This window comes from Cavia porcellus, unplaced genomic scaffold (assembly GCF_034190915.1).
Source record: "Cavia porcellus strain 051 isolate PalLab524CR breed Dunkin Hartley unplaced genomic scaffold, mCavPor4.1 scaffold_5, whole genome shotgun sequence".
Classification (NCBI taxonomy): Eukaryota; Metazoa; Chordata; class Mammalia; order Rodentia; family Caviidae; genus Cavia; species Cavia porcellus.
Genome location: NW_026947488.1, coordinates 23,652,293 through 23,677,166, shown reverse-complemented (window position 1 = coordinate 23,677,166; position 24,874 = coordinate 23,652,293). Strand labels below are relative to the sequence as shown.

The window sequence follows — 24,874 nt, the reverse complement described above, 5'->3', positions numbered from 1 at the left end:
TTACATATGCTGAAATTGAACTTTAGAGACTAGACTAATATCATTCTGAACAGTGAATAATAGTATTGCTAGAATTTATATCATACTGCTACAAAATTAGCATTGGGTTTCTTAGTGTCTTTTCTTCAGGGCATCTGTTCATTACATCTTGCATTATATAATCTGTTTCCGTAAATAAATTAAAAAAAAATCTCATGTGTGAATTTCTACATATGTATCTATCCTCTCTGTATTATAGGGAAAAACAAATCATAACAAGACAGCAAAACAAATTTCTAGAAAAACATGCAATGGATAAGACATATAAGACCACAATATAGGTGATCTTCCGTAGCTACTATGTTTTCTCTTGTTATTTTCAATAGATTTGTCCACATCATCGGCTTAATATAGTTAAACATAGTATTACTTATTTTTATAAAAACACAACTTTGAAAGCATTGTAGGATTTGAGAGCTGTTAATAATTAATACCAGTATGGATATCCTTTACATCTTGTCATCTTCAGAGTATTTGCCTCTACTTTTAGGGTTGATACTAACAAGCATACCAAATTCAAATAAAATCAGCCAAGGCAAACCCATGGTCTTATGAATCGGATTCAATTAAGATCAGTCATAGTAAGACAATGTAAGTAATACAGGATTTCAATTTAAGTTAATAGGAAAGTAAGAATAGTTACAATGGTATAACCTGCTATTTTTGGGTCAGATGTCTGTGCCCTCAAATCTAACATGAGTGGACAGACCAGAACAAATTAAATTCAAACTAAATATGATGATAAGACCTCTGTGTCTTTTAAAGCCTGATACACTATTAACAATGATCTCTGCCTTTTTTATAGTGTTTCAGAGCTGTCTATACTAAAGACTATAGCTTACTGTCTCTGCCTCATGTCTGCTACTCCACTTTTCTGCTATAATTTGTCCACCTTATTCCCTCATTCCACTGTCTGCCCCATTCATTGAGGCCTCTCTGCCACTGTTGCTGGAATCCTGGTATCCCTTCCTCTCTTTCTCTGGAATGTCCTTCAGCACTCTCTGTACGGTTGGATTGGTGGCCATGAACTCCCACAGTTCCTCCTTGTCTTGGAAGCATCTTATTTCTCCATTAATTTTGAGAGAGAGTTTTGATGGGTATATGAGTCTTGGTTGCATATTATTTTCTTTCAGGACTTGGAATATTTCTCCCCATTCCCTTCTTGACTTAAGAGTTTGTGTTGATAAGTCTGCTGTTATTTTGATAATTTTCCCGTTGTAGGTAATCTGCTTCTTTTCTCTGGCTGCTTTTAATATTCTATTCTTTTGGTGGATTTCTGGAATCTTGATTATTATATGTCTAGGTGTAGATCTGTTTTGGTTGTAGGTAGCTGGTGCTCTGTATGCCTCTTTTATCTGGATATCATTTCTTTTTGCTATACATAGGAAATTTTGCTTTAATATATCTGTGAATATTCTTTGTATTTCATTTTTGGTTGCTCCTGCTTCCTCATTCACATTCTTTATTCTTAAGTTATGTATCCTTTTGTCATCTTCTAGTCTTTGAATTCTAGTCTTTGAATTTCTGGTTCGTTGTTATTTTTAAGAGATTTTTTCTTTCACGATCATATGTCATCAATCTCTCTTCAAGTTTCAGAAGGCTGGCTTTAGTTTCTGTCAGGGCATTTTGCCAGTCTTCAATGGAGTTTTTAGTTTCCTGGTAATCTCTTTGGATCTGTTTCATGTATTCTAAGTTATGTTTAAATTCTTCTTCAGAAGTTTCTCTTTCTTTTCTGATTTCCTCAGTTCTTCCATCTGTGTTCTCTTGGGCAGGGCTTGTCATTTCTTTAATTTCTTTATATCTTGGATCAGGAGTACAGCTTTAAATTCATCTATGAGGTCGTGGAGGTATTTTTTAATTTCAGCTGATGCTGTGTCCAGTATTACTGTGCTTGTTCTCTTCAGTGTTTACTTCTCCTGGGCTTATTTTCTCATGTTGGGCAGCTGGAGATTTTTTAAAATTTTTATCTCTTGTCATGTTTTTGGTTTTTTTTTTTTTTTTTTTTTTAAATTGGTACCAGGGATTGAACTCACAGCTGCCTGCTTGCAAAGCAGGTGCTTATGCCACTGAGCTAAATCCCCAGCAATGTTTTTGGTTTCTTTCAGACTGGAGTGTCCTGGGGGTCTCTGGCCCTCTCCGTATTGCTTAGGGCCTTTCAGAAGCGTGCTGACCTGAGTTTTTGCTGTCTTCCCCAATTTGCTGTTATCTGGGATAGGCAGGGATGCAGTGACGGTGCAGGCTAGCCTCCAGTCTCTGTGCCAATCAATCGTAAATTAGGCTGTACTTTCTGGATGTCACAGAGTTGTGACTATTTTGTATCTGCTTATTGGGCCCCAAGCAGAGGCTTGGTTCAGCCCCAGCAGATCCTGCCAGTTCTCTCTGTGCCAGAAGCAGCTGACTAATGTCACCGTGGCACAGGGTTCTGCCCCAATCCCAGCTGTTCTCTTCCAGACCTCTCTGTGCCAGGAGCACCAGGACAGCGGGTCCGCTCAATTCCAAGATGTCTTCCACTAGTTCTCTGTATGACACTGAAGCCAACATGGCGCCAGGCTCTGCCCAATTTCAAGATGTCCTCCACCAGACCTCTCTATGCCAGGGGCAACTAGGTGATGTCACCGAGCCGTAGGTTCTGCCCAACTCTAAGATGTCTTCTGCCAGACTCTCTGTGTTATTGATGTCACCGTGGTGGCGGGCTCTGCCCTATTCCAAAATGTTCTCTGGCCAACCACAGCAGCCCCGGGACCCAGGCCCTAGTACTCACCAGGGCTCGGTGCAGGTCTTCCTCTTGAGTCTACTGCACACTACACTGTTTGCCTTCACTGCGTTCCCGGCACAGCATGGAAAGGTCAGAAAACTGCACAGCATTCGGCTTCGGCGCTCCAGAGCTTTTCACAGTCTCCTCTGGTGCAGTTTTTCAACGTCTAGATCAGCATCCTGCTTCTTCAGAAAACTGTGGCGCCCAGCTCCAGCGCCCAGGCGCATGGTCCTCTCCACGCCCTCCTCCGGCGCGGCCAGGTGGCTCCAGCTGCTCCACGGCCCAAAGTAGTAAATGTTATACATCATATTAACAGAGCCAAGGATGAAAACCTTATGATTACCTCAATAGATGCAGGAAAAAGTATTTGACAAAGTCCAACGTCTATTTATGATAAAATCCAATAGAAAACTGGAATATGTAGTCTTTATCTCAATTTGATAGAAGCCATCTATGACAAGCCAACAGCCAATATCATATTAAATGGACAAAAGCTGAAAGCTTTCTATTGGGTCCTGACCTAAATCCTCGATCTTCCAAACAAGTGTACAGTGGAGGTTAAATAAAAAGAGACAAATTGTATGATTTTTTTAAGGCTCCAGGAGGGTCAAAACACTTTAGTTGAGCTCCCGACTCTGAGGGCTATGAAGAAGAGTTCTCTGGATTAGCCCACTTTTTTTAGGACCAAAGACAAAAGGTGGAGAAATTGAGGAAAGCTCAAGAAATGAGCAGGACCTTGGGAGTTACTTTAAAGACTTCTCTAAGCAGTAAATTAAACCAATTTAGGAGAACCATCCTATCTCCAAGATAACATTTATGGTAGGTCTGAGATTGCAGGAGTGAGATGCCTACAACTGCAGTCTCTAGCTACTTAGTTAGTGTTGGAGCCAAGGTGTCTTTAGCTGTGGCCTTATCTTTACCTTTGAGGTATCTCTGGCCTCATAGGCCACTACAGGCCTCAGCCAGGACCAGTGATTCATAGAGGTTTACTTACTACGTATCAGCACCCATTGCTAGGCAAGGGGCCCGAGGCCTAGGACAGACTCACAGATAAACATAGAAAGCCAATTAGTAAAATTTAAATCCTGCTTAGAGCTGCTTCATAGTGGTCTCCAAAAAGCTTTTACTCTATAATCAGGAAAAAGTCAAGGATATTCATTGTGACCACTCTTATTTGATATAATTCTGAAAATGTTAGCCAGAGCAATTAGACAAGAAAAAGAAAGAAAAGGAATAAGAACAGGAAAGATGGACGTTAAATCATCATTATTCACAGATGACATGATAGTCTACATAGAGGACCCTAAAAACTCCATCAAGGACTTCTCGATTTAATAACCAAATTCAGTAGCATAGCTAGATACAAAGTCAATACTCAAAAATCAATAGCATTCCTATACACAAATAACAAATTCACTGAGAGAGAAATTATGGAAACAGTACATTTCATAGTAGCATCCAAAAAAATGAAATACCTAGGAATCAATCTAATGAAGGAAGTAAAAGACCTTTACATTGAAAACTATAGAACTCTAAAAAAGGAGATTCATGAGGATATCAAAAAATGGAAAGATATCTCTGGTTCTTGAACAGGAAGATCCAATATAGTGAAAATGGCCAATACTTCCAAAATTGTTATATAGATTTAATGCAATATCAATCAAAATATCAATAGCATATCTCACAGAGTTAGAGAAAACAATCCTAAAATTCATTTGAAACTAGAAGAGACCTACAATAGCAAAAGTAATTCTGGGCAATAAAGACAAGGCAGGTGGCAACACAATCTCTGACCTGAAATTATATTACCAAGCTGCTGTAATAAAAACAGCATGGTAGGCTGGGGATTTAGCTCAGTGGCATAAGCACCTGCTTGGCAAGCACAAGGTTTTGAGTTCAACTCCCAGTACAACTAGATCTGAGGGTCAGTGGAAGCATGCAAATACAATTGCAAATGTGTTCTGCCACCTTAGCTTTGACAAAGAAGACAAACACCTTCACTGGAAGAAAGATAGTCTCTTTAATAAATGATACTAGAGAAAATGGTTTTTCACATGCCAAAGACTAAAACTAGACCCTGATCTTTCGCTGTGCACTAAATTAAAATTGAAATGGATAAAAGATCTAAATATTAAAAACACTAAATCTGCTGGAATATAAAATAAGTAGAACTCTTGAAGACACTGGTGTAGGCAAAGACTTTACAAATAAAATCCCAAGCACACAGGAAATATCACAAAGAATCAACAACTGGCCTCTCATCATATTGAAAAGTTTTTGTACAGCAAAAGAAACCACCAACAAAGTGAAGAGAGAACCCAAAGTGTGGGGAAAAAATTTTTGCCAGCTGTTTTCCGACAAAGGACTAATATCTAGAATACATAAAAAACTTTAAAAAATCAGACCCTCCCCAATTTAAAGACTGAAATACAAAAACAGGTATCTAAAATACATACTTCTCAGATGGAGAAGTAAAAATGGGAAAAAAATATGAAAAAATGTTCAGCATCACTGGTCATTTGAGAGATGCAAATTAAAACAATGCTGAGATTCCACCTCACTTCAGAAAGAATGACTATTATTAAGAAATAAACCAATAACAAATACTGGCTGGGCTGTGAAAAGGAACCTTTCTCAACTGTTGGTCAGAGTTTAAAATGGTTCTACCACTGTAGAAATCAGTGTGGAAATTCCTCAAAAACTAAAATTGAAGTTCCATCCAACTCAGCTAATTCCCTTCTTGGTATCTTCCCAAAAGAATAAAAAGCATCATACCACTGCAATATATGCACACCCATGTTTACAGCACCAGTTTGTAAAAGCTAAGTGTTGGAAACTGCCCAAATGGCCATCAACTGATGAATGGATAAAGAAGATGTGGGTTGTTTTTTTTAATACAATGGAGAACTACTTTGCCATAAAGAAGGTAAGCCTGAACTATTTCTAGCTAAATGAATGCACTTTGAGCCCATACTCTTTTTCAATAGTTTTTTTTTTTTTTAATTGGTACTGGGGATCGAACTCACGACCATGCGCTTGCAAGGCAGGTGCTTATGCCGCTGAGCTAAATCCCCAGCCTCTGAGCCCATACTCTTAAGTGAAATAAATTGGACATACATTCTAAAAACTACTTTGTTTCTCTAGTGTGAGAAAGCAAAAGTGTAAATAAGAACCAAAATGTATAACAGATATTGGTAAATGGGAAGAAAATGTTAAAGTGAGAAGAACAAGGTGGGGGGAGAATAGATAAGAATAGAAAGAAAAAATGGAAACAAAGCTCTTGTAAATAAGGAGGGAAAGAAGGGAAGAGGAATGGGAAAAAAGCAAAATATATCATGTACATGTACAAATTCTCTATGATGAATATTATCATTATGTATATCTAAAATTTACTAGTAAAACAAAAAACACACACAAAAGAGTAGTTATACATAAATTACTGATCCATGTTTCATGTTTTCTCATCTTCAAATAGTGGTAAGACCCATTGCATAGGACTGTGGTAAGAACTACATAAAAGAATGTAGCTGGGGACACACCAGTAATCCCAGCACTTAGGAGCTTGAGACAAGAGGATTGCCCAGTTTGAGGCCTGCCTGAGCTACCTGGTGAGTTCAATGCCAGCATGAATTACATAGCAAGACCTGTCTTTAAAAAAAAAAACAAAAACAACAAAAAAAACATGTATGGAGGGCTGGAGATTAGCTTAGCAACATAAGTGCTTGCCTGGCAAGCGCATGATAGTTTGATACATGGTACCAAAAAATAAAAGAAAAAAAGTATGGAATGTGGTGAACACGTATACTTGGCATAAAGTATTAAGTATATGAGAATGTTACTTAATACTGAAAAATGGTATTAGAGGTGTATTTGTCAAAGCCCTAGCTTACAATTATGACTAGAAATTGACTGCGATTTTAGCCTATTAGCCTCTAAATCAAATGCGAATCAGATGCGAGCAAAAATGATGGCTTGCATGAGGTATCTTCCTTAAATCTCAGTTATGTGATCTTGGGTAGGTCACTAACCTATGAGCATCAGTTTCCTCATTTGTTAAAAGGAAACAATAACATTTCCTCATTTGTTAAAAGGAATCTATTTCGGGATTTAGCTCAGCGGCATAAGCGCCTGCCTTGCAAGCAGGCAGTCGTGAGTTCGATCCCAGGTACCGATAAAAAGGAAAAAGACAAAAAAAAAAAAAAAAAAAAAAAAGGAATCTATTTCATAACCTTAGTTATGAGCATTAAATGAGGTATCATGTGGAAAGTGTCTAGCACATAGCATTCTATGTTAGCTATGGTTATGATGATTCTAGTATGGATAAAGGAGAAAATAGTCTAAACAAAGAATGACAATATAAGGCCCCGGGATATAGCTCAGAGGCACAGCGCTTGTCTGGCAAACGCGAGAAGTTGTCAGTTCAATTCCTGATACACATAAAAAAGTTTCCAAAGCAGGGGCAGGCCTATAAATAAGTTCAACAGAAATCAGGAAGTTTTAGAATTCTGTAATGTCTATGAAAAGCCACCTACCACTATATTCATAGCAGTTAGTGTTGATTTAACATCAGACATTTAAAACTCTCCGAGAAAAAGATAAGGGTTTAGTCTCACATGGTACTTCTTAAGAAAAGTTCACGGTCGTAGAAGGAGAGCAAAAGCTAATGTAATTCCCTGAATGAAGTAACCAAGAGCCAAAAGCACAGAAGTGCGTCTCCGACTGCACGGCAACAAATTAAACATAATAGGATATTAAAGGGTGCTTCTGGAGGCCAAGCAGGAGGGGAATCGTGTCTGTAGAGAGAATGACAGCTAAGGGGTGGACGTGTGAAAAGGGCACATGGGTGCCTCGGAAGGTGCTGGGGGGGGGGTGGCAGCTCAAGAGCAGGATACGCATGTATAGAGGAAAAGTGTGGGCTGGGGCCTGCCCCGTGAGGGAGGAAGCTTCCCTCTCATACTAACGGCATGATCTCTCAGGCTCAGTGTCCCCTCAGGATTCCCCTCTAACAGCACCCAGCTGCTGGGAGGTTTCTTGTTCCCGCCACTTGTCTCTTACCTCGTCTTCCAGTTTTCCCTCACTCTCCCGCCTCCTGCCTCTCGCCGGAAGTGACGCTCTAAGTAGCGCGCCATACCGCGCCAGAAAGGTTCCGCGGGAGCGAGAGAAAGGGTTTCGGTGAGGTCCACTGCGCCGGCGTGCCGGCTGGAGCGGTCAAAGCGCCTTCCGGGCCTGAGAAACTGAGCTTTGTTTGTGTCTCGCTGTTTGGAAGTGCACCCAGCACGGATCAGATAGGCCACCGCTTTCTAAGCAACGTTTTCCTACAGCTCCGTCTTCTCTTGGTGCCGGCTACTCGGGCCCTTGCCCTTTGACCTCACTCCGGCGGCGGGGTGAGAGGTCGGGTGGCCATCTTGTGGCGGGGACGCGGGTGGCTGTTACTGCAGAGACCCATCCCCTCCCCCGCCTTGCACTTCTGACGATCTGTCAGTTGGTAAAGAGGCCCGCAATCTGTCAGGTGAGGCCCGGGACTTGTGCGGTAGCTCTTCTTTTCACATTGGGCGGCCCAGGCCGCTCCTTGCTGGGCCTCTCCGCCGCCACTATGTCCTCCTTCTCCGAGTCGGCGCTGGAGAAGAAGCTCTCGGAGCTGAGCAACTCTCAGCAGAGCGTGCAGACTCTATCCCTATGGCTCATCCACCATCGCAAGCACGCAGGACCCATCGTCTCTGTGTGGCACCGCGAGCTCCGCAAAGGTAAACATCCCCTCCTACTCCCCTGAGCGCTCCCGCTCCCCAGACCTTTATGGTTCCTTAGTTGAGCTTTGCATTTCAGGCTCGCCCTTCTGATACCGGAGACAGTGTTATCTCCCCCTTTTTGGAGTAAGAAACACACCCGTGAAAGGCCGGTCGGAGTGCTGGGGTCCGGGGTTCAGATGCCCAGCCTTGCAGACTTTCCCCCCCGCAGCCTCCTCCTGACACTTGCGGTTACTATTGTGTTTGCCGCATCTGGCGCCCATGCTGGCCCTCGGCGCCAGTTCGTTCGGCTTTTGGAGTTTTGGAGTAAAAGCCAGAGGGCCCTGGAGTCAAAGGGCTTAGATCCGCTCTGGCTCAGCCGCAGCTGACTGATACTGGGCCTGTTTCTTCACCTCCCTGGATGGTTGCTTGGTCGTTGTGTAAAACAGAGTCGAGGATGGCTGCCTCTTACGAAGCCTTGGACTCTGCCAGTCACCACACTTAGACCTTTGTGTACACACACTCACACTCGGACCTCCGCTCAGCATATAAACTGGGTAGCGTTATGCACCTGCCATTGAGTTCAGGCCCTGTTCAGGGTGACAGACATTCATGGGATTGAGCCTGTTTTGTGCAAGGCACCCTTTGGACACAATAGCAGGCTGCCTCTGACAATGGCCTGGAAGTCAAGGCTGACTTTGATACTTACTGACCGCAGTGGTCTTAGCCCGGCAGACCCTTAGTTACATTTTCTACAAAACGGAGATGGTAACAGATGCAAACTGTACCTTCAGTGTGTTCCAGGTGCAGTGCTAATGTCATTTTTTAAATTCTCGGAACCTTCTGAAGTAGGAATTTTGCAGATGGAGAAAATCGGAGAGTCAGATAAACAAATCGTGGTGAGAAATAAACAGGGTAATCCAAATGAACATGTAACATGCTGTCCACGCACAGTGTAGGCATTCAATCCTGCTGAGATGAGACTGTTGATCACTGGATGTGAGGCCTGGTTTTGTGCCTTCAGATTGCTTACAGTCTGGTGGAGACAGGCAGACACCTACACCGGCTGATATCCTGAGGAGTTTCGTGGTAGAAGGCTGAAGAAATGAAGCTCAAAGGTTTTCTAGACAGGCTGTATGCAGTGGGCCCTTTATAGTGTAGGAAGTGACTTTACATGTGTTTCTCTACTATCTCTGATGCCACCCTATTTTACAGATAAGAAAACTGAACTGGCTAAGTGGTATCTTCAAGTCCTGTGGACTGCTGAGGCTTGGACTACCTCAGGCTGTTAGATGCTCCATGTCAGGACTGATTCAGTAGATCCAATTTTAGTTGTCTAGTGGAGACCCCTGATCATAATGTTTTATATGGAGACAGGGATCTCTCTGCTCTCTGGGCATTTGGGGGTGGCGGGTAGAGCCTGAGCTCCTAGAACCTCCTTCATGTATGTGCCCCACTATGCCATTCAGATATTTGTGACATGTCTGAGGTCTGAAAAAAGTGCAAATTGCCTGTTTACAGAATCTTATCAGATAGGATCTCTTTGATTATCTAGAGACTGCCAAAGCTCATCTCAAATGTCACTTACCTTTTTGATTCCTCACTTTACCCTTGAGTTACTGAAAACTACAGTTAGATGTCTCTTTTGTCAAATGGCTCCAAGCTCAAACTTTCCACTACTCCAACAGCAAAGTTTGAAAAGCAATCTGCTTGGTATTCATAACTTTGCTCCATAGTCTAATAAAAAATCCGATTTGAAAAAAAGCTGTATGGGCCAAGAGTGAGTTTCACTGGGGACCCAAAGGGGTGATGCTTCAGTGTAAGGACTGCTTTCACACAGACAGCATGTAACGCAGCTTGTGTTAGTGCACTAAAACGTTCATCGTGGTGCTTTTTCTTTTTCGGTGCTTTATTTATGTAAAATATCGTAACTATGGTTGCAAAGAAAGTTAGTGATATGAATTATAAAGCAAAGAAGAAGACTGAGAATGGTGAGAGCTAAGGAAAGAAATCATTGTGAAATTTGTTGAACTCATGAAAGAGCAAATTTATAAGTGTCATGTTTGGGCCCCAGGACCAATTATTTGCTTTTCCATTATTTCTTGTGGGAAAAATATGTTCAGTTCTTAAACTTTTCCGTGTTTGAACATGAGTTTGGAATGAATTGAGTTGAACATCCAGGGTATTACTACGATAGAGTATATTGATTAATGAAGTTCCTTTTCCAAAATTTCATGTTGTAAATGGGCTGATACTGTTTCCATTTATAGATAAGAAGATAAAGATAGAGAGTAAGTGACTCGTTCAGGGGCATATACATGGGACATGAGCCCAGGGCTGACAGATGCCAAAACTTGTACCTTTTCAAGAATCTAGGACCTCAGTGAACTTACGAAGTCAAGCTGCTCATATCTGATAATAAATAAATCTATCATGCTTTTGTTTACTCGAATTAGTTACTGCCTACCAACCCATTATACCAGCTTAGCATTTTATTCTTAGTTGTTTTTAGATTGTGGGTTTTTTTTTGTCTTTTTGAGACAGGATCTCTCTATGTAGTTCAGGCTGGCCTTGAGCTCACTTTGTAGCTCTGGCTGGTCTCGAATGTGCAGCAATACTCCTGCCTCACTCTCCCGAGTGCTGGGATTACAGGCATGAGCCACCATGCCCGGCAATTAGATTGTGTTTTGAGGCAGAAATTTGATTTTCTGTTTTGCAGCATTTGACATAGTACCTGTTACGTAGTTTAAAAAGTTTAGAAGTGAAATTTTGGTTTCTGATTTTCATGTTTGAGTAAAAGATCTAAACAGCACTGCTTAATACCGACTTTTTGTAGCAGTTACAGTGTTTTATATCTATACTTTTCAACCAGGTGCCACATGGGGCTTTTGAGCACTTAAAGTATGTGATTAGGAAACTAAAGTTTTAAATAAATATAAAGAAATTTCAATTTCTAGGTTTACTGCCCACAAGTCAAGTGTCAGTAGCATATGTAGCTAATGGCTACCATTTCAGCACTGTGGTACTGGAATTCTTTTTCGGCATCAAGTTGCATCTTCCTCTGATTTCCAGGCTTCTTTCATGAATTGAAGATGCCCTTGCACTACAGTGGAAAACAATTTTGGGCCCTAATGTTCAAATTGTCTAGCCCCTTAGGTTCTAGCACATTGAAAAGTAGGCCCTTGTATCTACAAGTGAAGTCATTTTCCCTAAGATGTTCACTGAGTTACTATTAAAATGCTTGTGAGATGTACAGGAGTTACTTTTTCTCACTTAGATACTACTTTCTTCTGTCCCTTATGTGTTTTATTTCCATTCTCTAGAAATTATTCATAATTTATTCCTTTGGGCTCTGTTCAGAGTACAGTTTCTGCCTTCTTTATAGAATAGTTTGGTGAACATTGCTCTTAAACAGTCTTAGATGTGTAATTGTATTGTGTATATAGACCTGGACTCCAGTTACTGGGCTGATCTCAGGGGCTCTCTACTTCTGAAGTACACTCAGTTGCTCCCCTCCAGTTTTTTGAGACGAAGTCTCCCTGAGTGGTCCAGGCTGACCCTGACCTCGTGACCCTCCTGCCTTTACCTCCTCAGTAACTGGGATTACAGGCAGAGTGCCACCATACCCATTTGTAAAAATTACTTTTAAGATTTTTTTAGATGTCAAAACCAGCCAAACAGGTGAAAAATTTTGCTTACCCAGTTGTTTAAACTTTGCTCAGCTAGTTGTACCAGTTTGGAATTGACTCGGGTAGAGAGGGTGATAGAATCTACATTGTCCTATTGGAAAGTCATCTGAACAAGTTTTGCCCAGGGTTACAGTAGAGGGATGTGTCTATGTATTATTGTTGACTCTGTGTGTCCATGCTTTACACACACAGTGCTTATATTGACCATTTATGGTATTGAACATAGAGGGATATGAGTTTTTATTCTAACTAAACTCCTATGGTTAAGTTTAGAGGTGTTGAAAATTAATTGGCATTGTAGAGAGTGAAAACCTTTGTTCTCCTGGTAGATATATTTGTAATGAAAAATGCATTAGGTCTCGAATGTCCAAATTGACATTTTATATTGTGAATTACAAATTATTATTATTTTTTGATACTGGGGGTCAAACTCATGACCTCACACTTGTCAGGCAGGTGCTTACTCTGCTAAGCTAAATCCCAGCCCATGGATTTTTTTTTTTTTTAATAAAAAGTATATGGGCTTTCTGAAGCTCTACATAGTGAAATTTGTCGTATTCAAATTCTCATTTATTTTTGAATCCACTAACTTTCATATTATAGACTTGGTTGCTTTTACTTACTGCACTTAAAATAATGCCTTTTGCCATAGTCATACTTTTGTAGCAGTAGTATGGCTTTATGACTGTGGACACTTATTCTTGCTTTTGTGTAATAATTAGAACTTAAAAATAGCTCCAGGTTTCTGATATTCTTATCAGTTCACCATCTGAACTGGGTTATTACCAAGTTAGTACAATTCGGGATATTCATGATTAATTTTATGAGCATTTTAAGACATCAGTTTAAACTGTAATGTGCTTTGAAAATCTTGTTTTTAATTTGGGTTATTCTCCTGTAGTTATATTTTAAAATGTCATATCTCATGCCTGCTCTGTGCATTTCAAAAGTAGTAGAGAATTTCTGAGAGCCATAGAGCCATAGAGTCATTCAGGTGTGTAAAGTTGATATAGAGCTTATTTGAGTTTTTTTTAGGTACTTTCGCATTGGAGAAGACTTAGTGTTTTGAAATATCTAATAAAGTTCATATTTATTTTAAAAGAAAAATGGGACCACAAATGGTAGTGATATAACTTTATAGTTGAGAAGTTATGTGCATAAAAGCCATGAAAGTAATGTTCCCCCAAACAACAGTAATTCAGGCATGTTGCATGAGGTTTTTATGGCTTAATATATGGTACCATACAGAATAATAGGAAATGCTACATTTTGTATATATAACAGAGAAGAATTACGGCTTTTGTAGGAGCCATAATTTTGCATATCTAGATTTTAGAGGTGTGTGTGTGTGTGTAAATTTTCAAGAACAATGTAGCATTAATGCATGTTTATATTTGAGGTGAACATCCTTGGTGCATCTAGAGATTCCTTTGGCTTGAAGAGTTGATATCATTGACTGATTGTGGATACTGGAGTGCCAAAGATAGATTCTCAATTTAGGAGCATAAATTATAAGTAACCATATTTTAAAATTGAAACCCAACTCAATCTTTCATTCTGGAATATTTGATAGTGAAGAGTACGTTACAGATACTCATTTTTGCAGGAGAATAAATGAAAGCCTTCGTTTTAACATTAATATTGATAGTTTATCCTTCAGGAATTTTCTCTGGATTATCTTCATTCAATTATTATGGTTAAAATAGCAGAAATAAAGCTCGGCTAAAATAGATAATATTTGTCTTAATGTTCTTTAGGAATGGTCTAGTGCAAAAGAATTGTGTATTAAGAATTTCTTTGGTGTAAACTAAATTTTCTTCTGTTCTTTTTTTCAGCCAAATCAAATAGAAAGCTTACTTTTCTGTACTTAGCAAATGATGTGATCCAAAACAGTAAAAGGAAAGGACCTGAATTCACTAGAGAATTTGAATCTGTCCTTGTGGATGCCTTTTCTCATGTTGCCAGGTATGCTGTCTGGTTTTTGTTTATATTTTAGTATCTTTTCCACCTTTTTTTGTTCATTGCTTTTTTGTGGTAGCCTCTGTAAGTTAGTAACTTTGTACATTACAGAAGGTGTTACAGAGGCCAAATTGTGGTTTTATGTTTCACTGTTTCCTTAAGAACTATCTCAGGCTTATAAACATTTTGCTACATTAAAGAGATTCAGCCTAATACTGGAAGCACATCTTTGCCCTTATTTATTGAAATTATTTCTTGAGTGTGATTTTTTTTCCTCCCTTTTTTTGGCTGAATTCTCTTATTTATGATCAAGAAAACAAAGTTCAGTTGCATGAGGAAGCTTCTTGATAACATATCTTCAGTAGTGGAAATTGTTTATGTCTTGTTTATTTTTTTCTAGATGTCTAGTTTACTAAAAATAATAGCTTTATTGTAAGTGCAAAAATAATAATTCCTGCAGAAAAGTAGATATTCTGTCCAAACTGCATTAAGTCTATTACTACTGTGCTTTATGGCAGACATACAAGTAATATAGAAAGCATATGTTGGATGAAAAGTATTGTAAATCATTTTTATTTAAGATAACTGTTTTCAGTAGACACAAGTTAGGTTCCCAGGAAGAGCAAAGAAATACCTTTTTTTTTTGGTAAGCTATTTATAAATAAACTTATAAAAATGCACACTTTGCAAAAGAAAATTGGGAAGAGTGAAAGGAGACTGGTGGGTTACATGAAATTTATTCTAGCGTCTAAGATGTAAGTGAAGGGCCTTAAATGTGGAATTAGGTGTTTCCTGAAGAATTTGAAAAGTTTCAAGGCAAAAAATTAGAATTCCAAAACATAAAAAGAATATTTAGCTTTCTAGAGATGGAAAAAAATTTTAACTACATAGCTCCTCTTTTATTTTTTTGATGTATATACACACTGAAGTAGCAAAATTTGTTTTTAACTTGAAGAAATTACTGAATCCTTGTAATAGAGTCAGCTTCAGAACATACTACAAGAGTAGCTATCTGAAACCAGAGACAGAGATTTGTTTTGAAGAGATTTAGGTTACAGTTTTTAAGACACTGGCCATGCCTTGAATACTGTGTCAGTGATCCTTGCATGTGTTATTTAACTTTTTTAACCCAAGTTTCCTAATTAGTTAAAAGGGGATGATGCCCTGTCTCATTTGAGTTAGTGTGTTGAAAAGTATGTAGTATGCCGTCTGAGCCACATTCTTTGTTTCCTTATGTGAATATATTAATTATAAACTCCATTATGGGAAGGACCATTTCCTTTTTATCCCTTATTATTTGCCAGGCATCTAGTAAACTATCTGGTGCAGAGTTGCTGGGTTACCTAGCTTTATGGAATACCATTTACATAATCCTGATGTAAATGGTACCAAGACCTGACAACATTGTGCTCTGCCCGAGTACAGAGTAGGGATTCAGTAAATATCTTTTGAATGAGTTAATTAAAACTGACTGATGAGGGAGAGATTTGATTTAGGAAATGGACTGAAGTAATTTCCTATAGGAACAGTTAAAAAAACCCACATATTTAAAAATTGATCAATAATATTTAGCTGCCTTTAATCAGAAAAGGATAAATAGAAAGGATTGGGATGCTGGGCTTGGTGGTGCATGCCTGTAATCCCAGCACCCCAGGAAGCTGAGGCACAAGGAGCTCTATAACTTTGAGGTCAGTCTGGGCTCTACAATAAGTTCAAGGCAAGTGTGAACCACATAGTGAGACCCTGTCGCAAAAGAGCCAAGAAAAAAAAAAAAAGTAAGAGGCAGGAGAAAAGGACAGGTAATATTAGGTTTAAAAATCACTTTTCTACTTGGAAATACCCTAAAACCTATATAGGAGACACTGTGAGAACATCTTCTCAGATTCAACCTGGTCTTTCTCAGTAAAAAATAGCTATTAATTCCTGTTTTGCAATCTTGTAACTTTTTAAAGGTCCTGTTTGGGTATTGTATTCAGGACGTCTATGCTTCTAAGCTTCTTTTTCACCCCATTATTAGAACAGAGAGTTTAACATCTACTTTAGTCACAGTGTACCTTATCAACTAAGAGTATCCTAAGGTATGCTGTCTTTGCCTTTTCTTTTGCCAGCTGAGGAACAAAGACAGTTGACTCATCTTTATGATAATTCTCTACTGTCATTCCCAAACAAAAATCTTTCAGTTCAAGGAAAGTAGTCATGTTCAGAAGCAGATTTGCTTTGAAGAGCAATTTAATGGACCAGGTTGAGAAAATGCTAACCACAGAAGTGCCTTGTTTTCTTTTGTTTGGAGGTACATAGCATTTTTCATTCAACATATACAATATTTGAATGCCTACTACTGATCCTGATAATAGGGCCACAGCATAGAACAAGACAGGCAGAGGATCATGAAATGAACAAGTCACTGTGAGAGAGAGATGATATGGACATAGGAAAAAAAATATTGATGCTTTAGAGTGGGATCTCTTCTCACAGTATGATTAAGGAGGGCCTCAGGAAGTGACATTTGAGATAATCATGCAAAATAGGAACAGAACCTAAGGTAAAAATAATCTTGGCATCATAATAGAAACAGAGTGAAAACCAGTATGGTTAGAGCACAGTGAGCCAGGGGAGAAGTGGTACCCAAATAAAATCAGAGAGGTGGACAGCTACCAGTCAAGTATGCCCTGTAAACCTTAGGAGAGAGTTAGGATTTTATTCTGATAGGGTGTCCACGAAGAGTTTTAAGCCAAGGAATGATATAGTCCAGCATACATTTTACAAAGATTCTTCTTTAAAAATGGGTTGGTATGGAGAATGGATTTGTGAAAGCTGGTGACAGGAGAGACATGAGTTTGGAGAGTGTTGCTGTAGAACTGGTTACAGTTGACAGTGGCTAGAAATCAAGCAGCAAGAAGATAGCTTCCTTTTGTTGGTTGGATTTTTCTTTTCTCTGCATTTATATAAAATTTACAGGAGTGTAGGACTTGGGTAGACTAATAGTGAAGGAAAAGAAATTAAAGATGATTTTTGATGTAAATGGGTGGCTGATGGTGCTGTAACTGAACTGAAAAATAGGGAAAAGATTTGGTGAAGGAAATGAGTTTTGTTTAGGGGATGTTAAGTCTCAGGTGGCTAGTAGATATTCTAGGGTGTGATGCAGATAGGCAGGTGAATGAAACAATTTTAAGCTCCGTAGAAACTTATTTTCTGGAGACATAAATTTGGAAGTTACCATATACATTATATTTATTGTTGTGTGTGGGTCTGCAAGATATCTCCCACACATGGTGCCCCCCAGCCAGGAACACATAGCTGTGATTTACTATAGCTGAAGGATCCAAAGCAAAATCAGCAAAGGAAAAAGGGCATGTGGTAAAGAACACAAGGCATAACCTTTTAAGGGTTTCCTCCCAGGGGAGTCACACAAATAGAATTAATTTCTCCAGCTTTGAATTGTGACAGCAAGTATCAGATGAAGTCCAACAGTGTAGCTTATTAGAGACTCAGCACCCAGAATTTTTGTTGAGATTGGTCATGTAGACCGTCATGTATAGTAGTTCCAGGCTCACAGAAAGAAAGCAGGTATTCATTTGGGATCATATTGTTTGCACAGTTTACCCAAAGTTAAACATCACCCCCCCCTCCAACAGTTAGGAAATGACAGGAATATTCCTGCAGTCCCAAGATCCTAGATGTTAACCAAGTTGTTAACAGGCTTTTCTAAGGGGAGCAGGCCTCCAGCATTGTATGTTAACTCTTCCTGAGCAGTTGTAAAGGAGCATTTTGATCCAGCTTTACATGAGACATTATCGGAAGTATTACCATACTTACAAAGAGTACCTGCTCTTAGTGGGCCTACCATAGGGATAAGACAGACATACAAGTTTACAGTGATGATATTAAGAAAGTATCATAGGGCCGGAGGTTTAGCTCAGCAGCACAAGTGCCTGCCTGGCAAGTGCAAGGTTGTGTTTGATTCCTGGTACGGAAAAAACCCAACAAAACAAAACAAAAACAAATGGTCTGGGGATTTAGATCAGTGGCGTAAGCTCCTGCCTTGCAAGCACACAGTCATGAGTTCGATCCCCGGTACCGATTAAAAAAAAAAAAATGTCATAGAGCTAGCTACATAAAGAAAACTCCCCGGAGCCTTGCTTGGCAAGGCCTCAGATGTCCTGTCGACTTCAAATAGTAATTCTGTTTGTGTGTATGTCATATACTTCTTTACTTTTATGGTCGTTTTTGTTATCTGTATTAGAAAAGTGAGTTTAGTTGGAACTGACATGCAAATGAGGTATTTGATATAATAGTTGTGTAGGTAATTTTTATCATCTTCTAGTTTATTTAAAGATTGATGGCATTTTTGTAGTCTCTTCTCATTTAAAGATTTCTTGATGTAAAATGAAATTAGTGTAACCTGAAAAGATGGTCCCATTTTATAAAATTGCTTTATTGCTTTAACTGTGTCTAATTCCAGGTGCTAATGTGACTTCCATTTCATGGGACCTTATTCGAAAACCTCGTCAGTAAAAAGATTTAAATATTTTTCCTATAACTTTTGAAAGTTATCTAAGCAAAACTTTGCTTTGCTATAATATTCGAGGAAATACATTCTCAGTTATGTTCACTAATTAGAGCCCTGTTTAGCTTTAGCTTTTAATAGTGAAAATATTTGAAGATGTTCTGAGATTCCAATAAGATTGAGCAGTACTGTCCACTGATCATAGTGTGGCTGAAACTACGCTGAAAACCAGTCTTATCTGCAGTCCCAAATGCCCCCAGGAATGATGGATGTGGGTGAGTGGGTATCATGCCCCCACCCTCTCCACCCCTAATGGCTGAATAAGAGTCTCTTCTGATGATTGTTTTCTCTTTCTTTTAAGTGAACAGAATCTTCATAGAACAGATTTCACGTAAAAAGCACTACCCAGTCGATTAGCTTCTGCTTAGTTGTGATTTTATTATGTTAGACAAGACTTTATTTTTCTAAATCATACATTTGGTCACACTGCCTGCCGACCACATGCTTAGTATGGCCTTGCAGCCTTCTCTAATCTGATCCCAATCCATCCTTGAAGATTTTTCTGCTGTTTCTGTATATACCTTATGTATTTCAGCTACTTGAATTACAACTTCCCCTTTTTCTTTGTCTTATTCCGTTTTAGGGTTTCCGTTCATAGTAGAGGCAATACTAAGAGCAAAGGTAGATACCCAAGAAAGAGCAAGTTCTGACTGGAAGAGATGTATGGCTGAGTGTTGCTAGAATGTGAACCCGCAGATGGGGTTGAATAAAGGAAATGAGATAAGAGACCTGATGGGTTATTGGGTTCAAGTCCTAGAAGTCAGGGAGTGGACCTTATTCTTTGCATTCCAAGCATTGTATTCCATAAACCTCGATTGCTTGAGCTGGTAAATACTCATTTGATTTCTGACATGCTTGACCTTGATGCAGAAAGGTGATCCTTGAAATGTAATGAACTGATTGGCCATGTAAAAATTTTCAAAAATGAGAACAGTTAAGCAAACCATTTGTGCTCGTTGTAGGACATCCAGCAGTCATGGAAAAGATAAATCCCTGCCTTTGTGGCAATACATTCAAAAGGAAAGAGTGTGAATATGTAAACTGTATAGAGATCAGGAAAGGACTCTAAAAGGTAGTGTGGGACTAAGCATACACTTGAAGGAGGAGTAGAAATGAGCCATGTGACCACCTGGAGTAAAGCAAATTTTAAGTAAAAAAGAAAGCGTGGGTAGAAGATAAAGCCCAAGAACCAGTGGGCTGGGTTGAAAAAAGTCTTGAAGGCTTTATAATAAAGATTTTCACTTTTAATGGGGAGAAATATGATCTGTTTAACACAGCAGGTAGAAGTAGAATTGAGAGTAGCTATAGGAGGACTAGAGGAAAAGCAAGGAGCCCAGTAATGAAGCTATCGTAATCCAGTAAGGAGACGATAGTGACCTGGGCTGGGTTAATAGCAGAGGAAGAGGCAAGGAAAATTCATTTTGTGGAACTCATTTTTGAAGGTAGAATAAAGTGTCATATTAGATATGTCTTTGAACCCTACAAATTAACTATTTATAGAAGGGTTCCTCTTTTTTCCTTACCTTAAATTTTGACTTCAAAAATAAAAGTTTGATTAAGAAAAGGATAAATTTTTATATTTGTTGATTTAGTCTTTTGATCCCAGTTTAGTGACATATACCACTAATAATTCATAAGTCATACTGTAGCCAGGCCAACCTAAAACCTTATTTCATACTGAGTGTTAGCCTGAGCTTTACAAAATGTGCTGTCAGGATTGAGCATGTATAGGATTCTCATCTGATTGAATTCGATGTGGTTTCTTCTTAAAGTTTCTATTAAAGATGCTTGACTTAGGTCATAGATGTTGAAGTAGTTTTTCTTAAAATTTCTCAATATAAGATCATTGATATCCTTACAACCTCACTAAACAAGAACAATTCATAGGAACACACTGGGATGTGAGTAAATTTGGTGTCTGCTCAGAAAGTCTTTCCCCATTCTTTTACTTACTGTGTAACATACTGGATAGGCAGCAGATGTACACTGAGTGCTAATCATATTCCATGCCAGGAAGAATATTACCAAGCTTCTTTGAGATATAAAATACAAGAGGACAGCATTATTTGTGGTGTGTTCTAGGATGTCAACCAACACCTCTGTGAACATGGAGCATAGAAATAGTGTTAAAATAATTACAAAGTAAAGTTGAGATCAGTCTTGGCATATATGCATGTAGAGGTGTTGGTGTGTTAGTGTGATGAATTTCCCATTTTAAACATTTGTGCTTTTTAAATTTTCTTTTTAATTCTTAAAAGTATTTTTTTAATTTTCACTGGAATGTTTGGCACTATGTTTCAATAAGGGTTTCCAAAAAGGCAAGCTGTCACCATTAATATGATCAATTTTTGATTATTCTCTGTAAAAACCAATCATTGGCTTTTTCCAGTACTTGCCTCATCTTTCAGAGAGGAACACGTTTTATGCTCTGATATTATTCCTCTGTATTCCCCACCCATCACAGGAAAGGTCAGTTTCTGGTCAAGTTTTATGGTATCCAAGTAACACAATATGTGCCTTACTTTTCCTTCTGTTTTTAAATATGCAAATCATTTAGCCAGTTGTTGATTTCTTTTTTTTTTTTTTTTTAAAAGTAAATCTGTCCTAATTAAAAACAGAAGATCTTAAGCTTACATATATCTTTTCATCTTTTCTGGGCAGAGAGGCAGATGAAGGCTGTAAAAAACCCTTAGAAAGATTGCTGAACATCTGGCAAGAAAGAAGTGTGTATGGCGGCGAGTTCATACAGCAGCTGAAGCTGTCTATGGAGGACTCCAAGAGCCCTCCCCCCAAAGGTAGAAACATCACCACATGTTTACAGCTCTTGGTCTTTGCCTACTTTTGAATCAAATATGAAAAGCTGCAGTGGGGGTGCTGTGAACTACGAGCAATTTTATGATTCTTCAGAGAAAGATGATCATGAATGATGGTGAGAACTTACGTAGTGCTCGTGGTGTGCGAGCCTGGTTCTAGTACTCCTGCTCTTCATTCTCTCCCTAACTTTTGCTGTGTGTTCTCCTCAGCTTTCTTCTGTCTTTCAAAGATTTTTCTGCACAAGGGAAATGAACAAAGTTCCTCAGCATTATGGTTAACTAGGAAATAGCCTGTTAAGATTTTGTCCTACTCCTGCCATTAACTACTGCAGTTTTATGGAAGGATCTTTTTTTTTTTAAGTCAGTACCGGGGATTGAACTCACAACCGCCTGCTTGCAAGGCCAGTGCAAATGCCGCTGAGCTAAATCCTCAGCCCACTACTGCAGTTTTAGATAAGCCCTTCTAGAACTTGGTTTCATTAAATATCATTTTGGTTTTGGAACATATTCTTGTTGTGATTGTCAGATTGTGTCCTAAAATTCATTTTGATCTTTACTGGCCCCAGGATGTCTTGGGAAGTATGCATGTATATATGAATTTTACCAAGTTCTTCATAAGAGCTTTCAATTTTCAATTTTTCCTCTAAAGAATATGTTATTCGACATTTGACTTATGATTGGTTGTGATCCAATTCTAGTTGGCATAAATTTCTGAGCTGTAGATCGGATCTGACTGCTAAATACTCATTACGTGGAGGATCAAGTTGGAGTAAGAAAAGCTGTACTAGTAGTATTGAGGATCCTTTCTTATCTAGCCTGCTTTTTAGATTCTTCTCCTGCCATTTCCTTACTGACACTCTGTTCTTTGGCCACACTGAATTGCCATGCCCTCTGGATGCTCTGTGGGCAGCCCTACCCCTGTACATGCTCTTACCTCTGCCTGAGATGTCCCTCTGCCCCTTCACTGTGTGAATGCATTCTGCAAGAGGGTTGCTCTTGCTCTGATAGCTCTCTTGCTTGTCTGGGCACAGGGAACCATTCCCTTCTTGTTTATTAGTACTGTGTTCATACCTCTGCTGTAGAGCATACCATGATTAGTAGATGTGACAATATTGTTAATTCAGCAGTGCTTTACTGTGTACCTTTGTGATCTCTTCTAGGTCTAAAATTACATGCATTTTGCAGTAATTTTCCTGAAAAACTGAAGGTTAGAGGCTAAGATTGATAAGTATTTTTGGACTGTGGGTCATTGTTGTTTTACTTGGGAGTTCCTGGAAAATAATTCTAGGGTCATTCTGATGGTTGCTTTTGAAAAACAAGATGTTTCCTACTTTGGATTCTAATAGTACTGAAATTGTGTCCTTTGAAGGTGTTTGTTCTGTATAGCTTTCGGAATTATCCAGCATTCTTTTGTGTACTCTGCTTTACAGTTCATTTAGTAAACAGTGCTGAATTTTAAAAGTACCTTTGGGAAGCAGGTGAACTCTGAAAAGGGATGCTTGAAGCCAGTGTTGAATTTCAATTCAAGCATTTGCTGAACAGGTGCTCTGAGTAAACAGCTAAGTTAGGTGCAGAGCAAGAGAGGAATGAGAAATAGTTCTGCACTCAGGGAGCTGTCACCCAAATGAGAGAATTTGTGGCAGTATTGAAAGTAGTTCTAGGGGCTGGAGATTTAGCTCAGCAGCATAAGCGCCTGCCTTGCAAGCAGGCAGTTGTGAGTTCGATCCCCGGTACCGATAAAAAGGAAAAAGACAAAAAAAAAAAAAAAAAAGAAAGTAGTTCTGTTGGATTTCTAAATTTTGTTTCGTTTTGTTTTGAGGGTCTAGACAGACAGTCATAATGGACGCAGAATCTATGGAGATTAATGTTAATCTGAAGATAGTTTCTTTTTTGCTAGTCTTTAAGATGAAAACATATCAAGAGGTCCTAGCATGTATATTGGTTTTAGCTCACTGTCTTCCTACTGTCTTCTCTGGACTTGAGTTACTACAGTACTATAGTCCTTTCAAAATACCGATGATGAGATCTCCAAGAAATTATTCTCATTTGAATAGTCCATTATATTCCAGCTTTGATTCCTGGATAATTCTTTATCTTCAAGCTATTTCATAGAGTTTATGTTCGAAATAAAATTTTTCCTGCGGAACTTTGACAGTTCTTGTAACATGAGTCCATGGATGAGCCCAGGAATTTTGTTTTAGAACCGTAGATGTCTTGAGTTTTTTTATACTGTTAGTGCAAAGCCCCGGTATTCTAAAGTTGCTTGTCTGTTCTTGGGAATATTAAAGCTATTGCTTGATTGGATGGAAATTTATTAGTTACTTGAATCATACATGAATCATATAGTATTATGTGGTTGTGAAAAGCTCTAGAAAAGAAAGGAAGTGAACATAGGAACCAGCATTTATTAAGTACCAGTTGTAAACTAGCTTGTATTATTTTAGACCTTTTACAATTAGTTTTTGGGCTTAGTATTTTCATATGTCAGGTAAAGATAGTAAGGCTCAAAAAGGTATAGTAATTTTGTTTAAGGAGCTATAGTTAATGAGTGCTGATTTCAAACCTTGGTCTGTATGCTTTAAGGGTGATGTTCTTTGCATTGTACTTTTTCCCAAAAGCACATGGATTTATTTAATGGATTTGAATTAGTATGAATTGATGGGTAGGTATCCCAAATTGCCTGAGCCTCAGTTAAGTTTACACATTCAAATTTCCAGAGTATGAATCCCAGCTCTGTCACTTCTAAAGCTTTGTGACCTTGTCTCCATGTTTGACCTTTTTAAACCTCAGGTCTTCATTGTATAATGTGGCTGTTATTAATAATATCTCAGAGTTGTGATGAGGATTATTTGACATAATGCAGCTAAGATAGCAGTGGAGATATGATTTAGAGTCTCTATATATGAGTCAGCACAAGTAGGAGCAGATTCAGTTTCCTGGATTTTGTGCAAGGCTGGAGATGATGGTCATTAAGAGCTTGAGCTCTCAGCCCAGCCGCCCTAGGTTCTAGTATGGATTTAGTTGCTCTGTTCAGTGAGACGATGTGGGCAGATTGCTTTATAAAACCGTCCCTCAAGTGTTAGCCCTTTTTTGTTGCAGCCTCTTTTCTTCTCACAAGTAAAATTTAATGTACTTTTAAAAAACTTTATTTTGCAGGGAGGAGACAATCAGGGAACTATTGATGACAGTATTATCTGATTCTTTTTCTAAAAGTAATACAAAATCTCAAGTGTTAGTTTTTGTTTTGTTTTTAAATCCTAGAAATTTTCAAGTGTATTCTCATGAAGATCCAGGTTTGTAGGTAGATGGTTATGCTTTGTGATGTGAGT

General features: G+C 38.7%; 2 protein-coding genes across 4 annotated transcripts in view; one reads left to right on the top strand and one right to left on the bottom strand.

Moving 5' to 3' along the window:
• The window catches only part of Tti1 (TELO2 interacting protein 1), a 63,878-nt gene extending 55,860 nt beyond the window's left edge, over positions 1-8,018 (bottom strand). For both annotated transcript variants that reach the window (XM_063248364.1, XM_003467649.4), the window contains exon 1: positions 7,850-8,018. The gene's annotated coding sequence lies outside the window, so the exon portion shown is untranslated. The remainder of the gene's footprint in view (positions 1-7,849) is intronic.
• A 336-nt stretch (positions 8,019-8,354) lies between these two features.
• The window catches only part of Rprd1b (regulation of nuclear pre-mRNA domain containing 1B), a 51,285-nt gene continuing 34,765 nt past the window's right edge, over positions 8,355-24,874 (top strand). For both annotated transcript variants that reach the window (XR_010047391.1, XM_003467650.5), the window contains exons 1-3: positions 8,355-8,538; positions 14,042-14,171; positions 21,394-21,527. Coding sequence is in view for 1 of the 2 variants with exons in the window: in XM_003467650.5 (XP_003467698.2) it covers positions 8,388-8,538; positions 14,042-14,171; positions 21,394-21,527 (415 nt within the window). In the remaining variant the exon portion in view is untranslated. The remainder of the gene's footprint in view (positions 8,539-14,041; positions 14,172-21,393; positions 21,528-24,874) is intronic.